Source organism: Octodon degus, unplaced genomic scaffold (assembly GCF_000260255.1).
Source record: "Octodon degus isolate 3935 unplaced genomic scaffold, OctDeg1.0 scaffold00232, whole genome shotgun sequence".
Taxonomy (NCBI): Eukaryota; Metazoa; Chordata; class Mammalia; order Rodentia; family Octodontidae; genus Octodon; species Octodon degus.
In genome coordinates, this window is record NW_004524808.1 from 360,649 (window position 1) to 372,012 (window position 11,364).

General features: G+C 35.5%; 1 protein-coding gene across 8 annotated transcripts in view; it reads left to right on the forward strand.

Moving 5' to 3' along the window:
• The window catches only part of Cask (calcium/calmodulin dependent serine protein kinase), a 514,903-nt gene that overhangs the window by 82,435 nt on the left and 421,104 nt on the right, over positions 1–11,364 (forward strand). For 4 of the 8 annotated variants that reach the window (XM_004645575.2, XM_004645572.2, XM_023705882.1 and 1 more), the window contains exon 2: positions 6,585–6,697. In XM_004645575.2, coding sequence (XP_004645632.1) covers positions 6,585–6,697 — 113 coding nt within the window. Of the gene's footprint in view, positions 1–6,584; positions 6,716–11,364 lie in introns of all 8 variants that reach the window. The other 4 variants (XM_023705877.1, XM_023705878.1, XM_023705879.1 and 1 more) reach the window with 1 other exon arrangement.

Below are 11,364 nucleotides of genomic sequence, written 5' to 3' on the forward strand. Positions count from 1 at the left end.
TTGTTCTCTGAGTAATACTTTGGCCATTCTTTTAGGATCACAATATACAATATATTAGTCATTATTCTCTATTTTGTTATGAACTTTTGATTTTTATGGAAGTAGAGTTGTTTTTTAATTTTATTATTAATATCTGTTTGTATTGCAATAAAAAAATTATAATGAAGTGAAAAGCCATGAATGGATAGTCCAGGTTATAAAATGGAATATTATCAGTTAGTTCAAATCCCCTTCTGTGCTCATTTCCATCACAACCTGTCATGCCCTTCAGACTACTACCTTGGGCTTTGTATTAATCATTCCTTTTAGTTTTCCTCATACCTTTACCTCTATGTATATATCCCTTCACAGAATATTATTTAGTCTTTAAAAACTGAGTTGTAAGCACAAACAGCTATTAAAGAGATGACAATTTTATAAAGACTTTAAGGAGAAGAAAGGCCAAATGGACTCTTGTTCATACATAGCCTGGCTCCAGATGACTTAGAGTTTAAGAGCCCATTTTGGGAAGCTGATTGGCAAAGTCAGTAGTAAATCCCACTATTTGGGACTCTTCCCAGGCAGGAAAGACATTCCTGTACAAAGTGGGCCAAGTCCAGCAGGAATGCAGTCAGGCACACCAGCCCCTCAGTCTTTCCTGCTCTTCTGCTCACTGGCACCTTCCTCCAGCTCTCAGGAATGAGGCAAAGCAGAGCACTGCAGTGGAGGGCAGTAAAAGTCCTCTGTTCATCCAGGCAGCAAAGAACAAGCGTTCCATCAGCCCAGGGCCAGAAAAACCAAATCAGAAGAATCTAGATTCAGTTCATCTAGCCACTGTTATCTGGCTTAAAAAGGTGATCTGAAGTGGTGGAAATCTTTGCTGGCTCTTAGACTGATTGGTCTCGAGGTTTGATGACTCCTTTATGTTTCTCCTAGGGATTCTCTTCCTCTTTGTCCTTCTCTGCTTCCTTCCCATCCTCCTTCTTATGTGCTTGTTTTATTTTTGTTTTTGTTTTGAGATACGATCTTGATATGTAGTGCAGGCTGGCCTTGAATTTGCTTATGTAGCACAGGCTGGTTTCAGACTCACAATGATCTATCCTCCTCCCTCAGCCTCCTGAGTGTTGGGATTACAGGCATGAGCCACCATGCCCACATTGTTTTGTTCTGTTCTGTTTTGTTCTCCCACATTTTTATTAGTGTATATTGATTATACAGCTTAATGGGTTTCATTTTGGCAAACTAGTATATGCACATAACAGAACTCTCTTCCAGTCTGTTCCTTTGCTCTACTCCCCTCATATTTTTGAGGGATTTCAATGTGTATAATGTATTTTGATCATATTCATCCTACCTATCACCTGACCTGGAACTACTATTTGTGTCTCCTGGTATCCTTTTTATTGGTTCATTCTTCTTTTGTTACTGTATTCCTATAATAATTTCTTCAAAATATTTACATGACAAGTAATTTATTGAGCATTCTCATGTCTGGGAATGTCTCTGGTTTATTGATGGCTGAATGTAGAATTAAGGATTAATGATAATTTCCCATCAGGGTTATGAGAGTGTTTCTATTTCATTGTTGCTTCCAATTTTGCCATTGAAAGATCTGAAGCCATGCTGATTCTTGAACCATTGTGTATGGATTATATCATCTTTCCCCTCTCTGTATTCTTAACTCTACTTATGAAAACCTGAATATTTTCTCCTTGTCAACAGTGATTCTAAATGTCATAGTGGTGTATGTATGGACATGGGTTATTTTCCTGAGTACTTGAAAAGTCTGGACCACTCATGATTTAAGTTCTTGGAAATTTTCTTCAGTTATTGTTTTAAGGTACCCCAACATTTTCTGTTATTTTTGTTCTACTTTCTGAGAGATTTCCTCTACATTATTGCCTATGTTTTTATTAAGTTTTAGATTTCTTCATATGCTTGTTTTTTAAGAGCCCTTTTCTAAATGAAAATTCTGAGGTTTTTTAATGATTGTACCATCTTTCTGAAAATGTTAGTGGCAATTGAAGTGTTTTTCTTGTACAGTTTGTTTCCTCCAAGTTGTTCTTTCTGTTTTGGCCTGTTTTCCAAATAAAGAGTTTTCCAGATGTTTCAGGAGCCTTGGTTGTCCACTCAGTGTAAGGGACCGAACAGTGGTTTTCACCTGGAAACTCCTTTGCCCCCAGGGAACTTTTGGCAGCATTTAGAGACATTTTGGTGGTCAAAGCTAAAGGGTACTGCTATTTGCCTTCAGTGGATCCAAAGCATATTTTAACACACACACACTCAGCCACACAAAAATTATCCAAGTCGAAGTGCTAATAGTGCTCAGGTTGGAAGCCTTAAAGCAGAAGGACTGAAAGATGATTAAAAGAGCTCTGAAGGTGCAGCTATGATTTAGGAACTGTGGATTTTGCTGGAGGGGGAACCTATCTGAGCAGTCTGAGGAACCTTGTGTCATAATCTTTACATCTGTTCTCCTGGGCTGCTCAATTACACAATAGAAATATTTCCACTTCTGCCTGAAGGGTAAAGAAATGCCTTCCAGTAGTCCCTCTGTTAGTGGAAAAAGGGACTAAGAATGCCAGTATTCCATTTGTATGTGACTTTGTACTTCCCTTAGTTTTCATATAGTATCCATTTTTTTCATGGCCTTGTTTCTCTGCCTTTGAGACCCTGTTTTACCCTCTCTGGAGAATGAATCTCCAGAGGGTGAGGAAAGAGCATCTACTCATGGTGTAGAGGAAAGAAGAAACCCAGTGTGTCGCTAACAAATTTCATTCAAATCTTGTTATTTTAACCCTACCCTTTCTTTACTTTTAGTTCCACAGTAATCTGGTAGTACCAGTTCATGAGCTTCTTGAGGATTCTGTAGTATAAATGCATATGATTCTGAATGGTTTTTTTTTTAACATTTTCTCTTTGCAAGTCAGTTTTCCTCAGCACTGTTAAGTCACCATCACTCTGTGTGATGTCTTGCCTCACAAATTTAATGATAATTATTGTGTCATTTAATTCTCCTAGTCCTTTTAAAGACCCCTTTGATATAATTTTAGTCTGGTTTGCAGAGGGGAATGAATTAAATGCACTGCGCCCAATCTATCCTATTATTCTGGAAGCCAACATACTAGTGGAATGTGTACCATGATTTCAATGTCAGAATTGTTACCTAGACCAGTGATGGCAAACCTTTTAGATGTTTCAATGATAAAAACAGTCTGTTGTGGCATGAGTGTCATAGATTTACCACCACTGACATAGGCTATCTTTAGAAGATATTATAACAATATTCACTTATAACATAATGTGTTTTGATTGACTTTTTACTTAAAACCATAGGCTGCTATAGGCAGTCATATGTCTCATGTAGAACCTTGTCTTACAATCCCAGTCAATATTTAGTATTTGTAAAGAGCTTTAAAAAATGTATATTTAATCAAATCTGAAATGCTTTACGTTTTTATTCCATTTGGATCAATATCCTAGCCATAATCATTGCAAATATGGGAAAGATAGTATTTTATGATGATGCTTTACAAACTTTCTCTGTCAGTATATTCCCACATGCTTAATAATTGACTGTACCATAGATTTTTAAAAACAAATGATTAGAGGTCAAGCATCAAAATGGAGATAGACAAGGCTAAAACATTGGTTTTCTGAATTTTTGTTCTTTCCTAAACCATCCAGGGGCCTTGCAGATTAGCTCAGTTGTTTAAGTGCCTGCTTGGGGGCCGGGGAGATGGCTCAGTGGAATAAGTGCTTCCCTGGCAAGCACAAGCGTCTAAGTTCAATCCCCGGTTCTGCAAAAAAAAAAAAAGTGCCTGCTTGGGCAAACCTAGTCAGGTGCAGGGGACCGTGGTTCAATCCCTAGACCCAGCCCTAAGGCAGCCTGAGCCAATCCCCCCAAAAAATATCCTTCCCTAAACCATCCAAGTATAATTAATAAATGTAGTCTACTAGACATTTTATACATACATTATTACCCTCCTTTGAGGAGAGAGCAAGTCAACTTTAAATATTTCTACCGAGTTTCAATTATTCTATTAATTCAATTAATTAGTTTCAATTAATTCTATTTAGCAGATTAAATCACAAAACAAACCTCAAAGTACATGTATGTGTCTTTTTAAGGTATTAAATATAATTCATTTTGTTAGTCTGGTGAATATCATTAAGGGACAGACCCTTAAAATGGTTTACTTGTGATTTTTCTTCAGATGTTGAACAACTCATACATCTATTCATTTTATTTGCCTCATTATAAAATTAGCTGAAAGAATTAGGGATTTAACTTGATTTTATTCACAGACTTTTCTAAGTTTTGTGGTTTGTTATTACCTTTTCTCTTCATTCTATCTCTTAATTTTACTCTTACTAAAAGGGGAGACAGAAGCTATTGTTTCTTCCTCACCTTTGTTCAAATAGGGAAAAGTAAAGAATTTAATCTATTGACCATGAACAATCCCACATACAGATCTTGGAAAGTTTCCAAAATGATGTAGTGAATTGAAGCATACACACAAAAGTATATATAAATACATTCTGAAGTGTTTATGTGTAAACAAAAACCAGTTACATTAAGCATTTCCTGAAATTGCTTGCTATTGTCAGAATAAATAATTACAAAGACATCCAGGTTGAGAATAAAAACATTTGTGGAATCTTGTCTCACTTTTTTATTTTGTCACAGAGGAAAATCTTTGAATGGTTTTGAATTATTATTGAAAAGGCCTTTCTGTATAGTTCTGAAGGATATGTAATTACTCTTCCTTCTCCTTCCAGGTTAGCTTTGATAGGTTGCTTGAAGAGAGGGACATGAAGCTGTGGTGTAATTGAAATGATGATGTTTCTTATGATCATGGAGGAATCTCTTTTAAATTTATTTGCATATCCTCTAACTGAAAAAAGAGAAGACAAATTTTAAAGGCAAACAGTAGCACAAGTGTCCGAGTGTAAATGAAGAATTGTTCCCATATGCAGAATGAGTACATGCATCCACGTATACTGTTTGTACCTCTCAAAGCTAGTGAAAATATTCTTTAATCTGTCCCCCACCAGCAGGTGACAAATACATACATGTATGTTTCTGTATTTAATGATTTAAAGCATACTTCAAACAACTGTAGTATATTGCTGTTGTATTATTTTAGTGGTTAATTCAAACATACACAAATTTATCTTTAAATTATTTTGTATTTTGATATTTTATTTTATAATTGCTAATCATGGGGGGTGAGTGAGCCTGAGCACTGCTATTTTTAAAATCATCTCAGCAACTTCAACTATGTGGCCACTATTGAGAGATTGAGAAATCACCAGTTTAGGTTGAGGAGAGGACTGCATAAGCAAATAGTTGGAGCACTTACTCTGCTAATGGAAGTTACTTTATTATGTCAAAACAATTCTAATTTGAAGTTAGAGGAGAAAGAAGGATTTCTCTGTGATTTTAGTTGACAGTAGGGATGTTGTTGAAGACCACATCACTTGGAGATTTCTCTTTGTGAAGTGCCTGTTAAGTCTTTTACTCGTATTTTTTTAAAGTATATTCTTTTGCTAATGCTAGTTAAGAATTACTTATATATTTTGGTTCCTAACTAGAGATATATGTTTCTATATCTTCTCTCTCTCTCTCTCTCTCTCTCTCTCTCTCTCTCTCTCTCTCTCTCTCCCTCCCTCCCTCCCTCCCTCCCTCCCCCATCTCTCCTGTCCTCTCCTGTCCTGTCCTCTCCTCTCCTGTTCTGTCCTCTCCTCTCCTCTCCTGTCTTCTCCTCTCCTCTCCTATCTTCTCCTCTCCTCTCCTGTCCCCTCCTCTCCTGTCCTGTCCTGTCCTGTCCTCTCCTGTCCTGTCCTCTGCTCTTCTCTCCTCTCCTGTCCTCTCCTCTCCTGCCCTCTCCTCTCCTGCCCTCTCCTGCCCTCTCCTGTCCTCTCCTCCCCTCTCCCTCCCTCTCCTGTCCTCTTCTGTCGCTCTCTCACTTTAAGCAGGGACACAATATCAGATTTTCATTTTTGAAACATTACTTCAAGAAGGAATGGGAGAAACAAGTTTTTCATAAATACAACAAAGATGGTAGTACCTTAAATTAGGGTATGGAACTTGGAAAGAAGTAGGCAGGTTTGAGAGATATTTGAGGTCAACTCAGTAGAGCTTGTTAGCAAAGATTAGTTAAGTGGTGGAAAAGATGAGAGGAAGGTATGAAGAATGATTACAGTTTCTAGTTTGAGAGAAGAAATTTCTAGGTACTACCATTGCTATGGACTTCATTTACATTATTTAAGATGTTGATAATCTGTATGGAATATTACAGTGATTGTTTGTCTCTTTACGAGTTTAAAAATGATTTTGAATTACAAATTTAATTATCTGGCTTCTCTTTTCTGGTTAAATTCTATGTTTAAATAATTATCTAATGAATTATAGAAAAACTATGTTCAAAATTATATTACTTAAATTTTATTTTGAAAACTGCACCATCAGGAGTCTGAAAAAGAATGGCTTGGTGGTTATGTAATGTAGCTGGACTAGATAGTGAAACAGTAAGATGCTAATTAGAAAGAGGAGGAAATGAAAATTAATGAATTAAAATTCATTTTTTTTTGTTTTCTAGGGGTCCCTTCAGTGTAGTACGACGATGTATCAACAGAGAAACTGGGCAACAATTTGCTGTAAAAATTGTTGATGTAGCCAAGTTCACATCAAGTCCAGGGTTAAGTACAGAAGGTAAGAGATGGATTTCAAGTAAGTTATTTGATGTCTGGCTTTACTTCATCTCCAAAATCCATTTATCAACCTAAACTTCATCTGGGGGTGGGGAGGCAGAGGGTGTGACATAGTGGGAAGTGGGTGGAGATAGCTTAAACTCCATTTTGGTTTCCTAGAATTCTAAAGATACCATTGAAAAAAGAATTTATAGAGTTAGAAAGTCATCTGTAATTATTATAGGCCTCTGTTTTTTCAACCAGAAAAAAAAAGTAGTATATAGACATGTTTTAGAGGATCTAATTTCAGTCCTGTAGTATGAAACATGGTATGAGAAAGGAGAGGGAATAATTGCAAAGCTGATAACTTCAGATTCAGAAGAAACCTGCAGCTCTGTCCGCTTACATAACCTTTAATATTATGGTCTAGTAGAACTTGAAGACTCATATATCAGATTTGTTTTGAGTCACATATGTGCAAAAGTTTTTTTAAAAAATCAGTACTGTTAGAATTTGCAGGACTAAAAATCTTGAGACAGTATGGATATTGATATTTATATGTATAAATATTTATAAATAATATGTAATCATTTTTTCAGTTACTTATATTTATTTTTAAGCTGTAGTTTTATGGAATCACAATTCATACTTCAAAAGGGATATTCTGTCACCTTTTTAAATTAGCTCGCCTAAAACTTTTGCCTTTTCCATAGTCCAGTGAAAATGGGCTCCTCCTTTAATCCTTTTTTGTTTGTCTTTTTGAATATATTTGGTACAGAGTCTCGCTACGCAACTCAGACTCATAGTGATCCCCCTGTTTTCAGCCTCCCCAGTGCTGAGATTACAGATGTGTGCCACGACACCTGGTCTCTGTGGCCGGCTCAGCACACCTGGGTGTGGGGCCGGCTCAGCACATGGTGTGGGAATTGAACCCCTGGTCCCTATGCTTCCATAAGCAGGCTCTTAGTCCCTTAGTCTGCTGAGCTATGTCCCCAGCCTTAATCCTTTTGTTTTTAATCCCAGGATGAGTAGTACCATTGAGGGTTTAGATTATAAACTCTACGAGAAAGTAGCCTATTTAAATTTGATCCAGTTATCTTACTTTGGGTAGTAGAAGGTAATACATACTATGAGCTCAAGTTAATCTGCCCCTGAAATATTTTTTCAGGATCTTTACTTATAATTTTAAATACTTTGTGACCCTTTGAAGTATTATTATCCATATGATGGTTATAGAAGAGTCTTAGAAGTTGGTATTTGTAAAGAATCATTAACTGATTTTATTCAGTGCTTTAATCTTTAAATTTTTATGGTAAATTTTCAAGACTTTAATGATTTCATAGTCTGAAATTCGCTATTAACTGCTTTTGAATATAAATATTTTATTTTTTTTTGCTTCTCTTTTTTTATTTTACCGATCACAACAATGGTCGACGTGGTGATAGCTGAGATTTCTTGGCTGTTTCTACTCTCCAAGTGTGAACTCATGTGCTCCATTTCTTCACACATACCTTGAAATCCTTGTACACCTTCGGACAGGCTTCAGGCATTGCAGTATTGCAATAGGTACCTCTTAATTCCAGAGCTCATGTGTGTGCCCACCCTTGTTTAATTTTTATGTTTATTAGTCCATGTTCCCAGTATGCAATGATTACTTTCATCATGGGGAGTTGGTACATGGACATAACACATCTTCAACTGTGTACCTTTAATTTTTAAGGCAGTCATCAGAGTGGGTGCATGACAAACAGGACGACTGAGAAAAAAGTCATTTGGAAAAGGCACAGGAGGCAGCCTGGGAAGATGCAGACTTTGGTTCTGGCTCTGATATTTCTCTGAAGAGCTCAGAATAGGTTAGCTGAGACACTAATCCTCCTGTTTCAGTCCAGTTGTAATCATCTTCCCAGCTCATCCCACTTTTTCAAAAGCAATAAAATCTTTCCAGGATAATTTTTGCATTTTTTGAACTCTTCCCAAAATACTTCCCATAATAAAATCATCACACAGCTCTTATTGCTCTAATATTTTTTAACATTGCTTAATGGTTTTTATAGTTTTTCACATTTCTTGAATGAATAGGATTCCTCCAAAAACTGATGTAATTTCATTATAGTACTATATTACTAGTAGTACAGTATTTTATAAATTGGTTACAGAATTCCCAATTCTAGATAGAATCATAGGTCTTCTTTGACTATTTCACTATTGATTTTCCTGATTGGGTTATACTATAAGAGAAAACAGTCTCAAAGTTAGAACTCAAATGCATTCATTTCATTAATCAGAAAAATTGATTGTACTTTTTAAGCTAAAAATATAAAGTAATGACAGCAACATGAGAAAACTGTTTTGTTATCATTAACCACAAATATATTGATATACATCTTAAAATGTAACGTACATTTTTTTCCACAAGACTTTCTTTAAAGATCAAGCTCTTTCTTTTGCTAGAGTTTGATTAGCCAGTTTTTTTAATTATTATTTTTTATTAGTACGTGTTTACAGTCCATAATGGTTACATTCCTCATGGAGATTAGTATATATATGTAATATATTAAATTTTTTTGATGTTTGGGAAAGGGAATACATATAATTATAATTATATTAAAATCACTTTTCCATTCAATTAATAAGTAGAAATCTAAGCAAGTTAAACTACTAAATTCAAATTTAATTTGTTACTGCATTTTCTATATTTTAAAATTCATCTGCTACTTCTTATGTCCAGAATTATTTTAAGGAACCTTTTGGGTATTCATACATAATTTAAAATTATTTTCTTTTTTCCCATAATTTTATTGATAAACAAATAGCAATGAGACAGTTTCAAATCAAATTGGTAGGACAGTTTCAATAATTCACACATTGCATACATTCTTCCTAGAGGTTAATTGCTGTACAAGATGTGGACATGATATCCAATTTACAAACACTATTAGAACAAATTTCTCTATTCATTAAGAGAATGTAACTACATATCTATCCTAACCACTTTGAATACACAGATAAAGAATGGACATTCATCTGTATCCCCTTTTTTTGTTAAGTTCCGTTATTTGAATATTATAGGTGTGTAAACTCAGCAAAATATTCTAAAAGAGTCCAGTAGCTCATAATACTATTGGGTCTTCTGCTTCACTGGCAATGTCAGAAATTGTTGACCTGAGTCCCCTATAGCTCAACATAACAGCATGGCTTTACTTCTTATACTTCGTTTTTATACTTTTCTGCTGGATGGTTAAAACCAAGGTAAAGCAGGACCTATGCAACAAGAGTTGTAGCTTTTGGGTCTGATAAGGTCAGTGAAATCACCTCAGGATTTATCCTGAGATCCTGTACCTCAGATTGTAGAACCTTTGTCAGTGTCAGCCATGTGGATGAGTCACGGCCAATGTGCTCTCTGTGAAAGCCTGAGAAAATGTTTTCTCTCCAAGTGACTCTCCTTAGGCACACTCTACATCATCAGTCACTTTCCTCTTTGGCCCCGTAATCTCCTTGATCAGAAAATTTGGGACACTACTGAGTTACATGATGTGACATTACAGGTTCTCATATGTCCTGAGTCTTAATTGACCTTAGAAGACTAGGGCCAAAATGTTGGCTTTCCTTGCAGCCCTCCTTTTTCTCTAATTTTGGTCTGCAAACTTAGGTTGTTAACCATCCAGAAGACAAGCTTATTGTTATTACCATACAACTTAGGCTGTTAAGCTTAACCTCACTATCTGTCTGCATATCAAACATCTTAGGCATAATATGGAACAGGTATTTTTCATCGATTTTTGCATGTTGAACTTTAAATCCCTACAGAATATGATAAAAGACATTTAAAAATTAGAATATATTTTTCAAATAGGCAAAAAGAATTATATGCTTCTTATGTTTACACATAAGTCCAAAAATCTCACCATATACAACCTTGAAGCAAGACAGTCCCACACTATTCCTTTTCCTGTCTCTTGCTTTCATTCACCACCCCCTTCTTCTTGAACAACCATCTGCCTGAGACATCATAGCAGCAACTGGCATGTCATGACAAGCAGCCCATAGGCAGAAGGATTTTTTTTTTTGCTCTGAATGCCTTCAGGGCAGGTTTGGCTGGCTTGACTTGTGAGGATCGAACCACAGCCACCTGAGCCTGACAGCTTTGGGGAAGCAGCCACTTAAAGAACTGAGCTAGGGCCAGGCCCCCTTGAATATAAACATTTTAAATAATTAAATGTAAATTTAAAAATATAAATTTTGAATATAAATTATTTTAGCCAAAATTAAAATTTATTGTTAAGCAGACTATATAACTAAAGCATATTTGCTTAAACTTTTTTTTGCAAAGCCAAGGTTTGAACCCAGAGTTTCAAGTATGCTAGGCAATCACTATTTCCTTAAACTTTTTACTGCCTTTCAGTTTAATATCCTCTGATTTTGCTGTACCTCAATTCTCTAATAATATTGAGGATTTTTATACAAGCCTAATTCATTAAATATATAGGTGCTTTACAACTTTCTTTTAAATGATCTAATACTGATTATAATTTTAGTAAGATGCAAATTTAGAATCTTGTGTTAAATTAGTTGTTCAATTACGTGTATTAAATTGATGATGTATAAACCAAATCATCTTAAGAATTGTTACAAAAAATTAAAATTAATATTCATGGCTTAGGGGCTAGGGAGATGGCTCAGTGGAGTAAG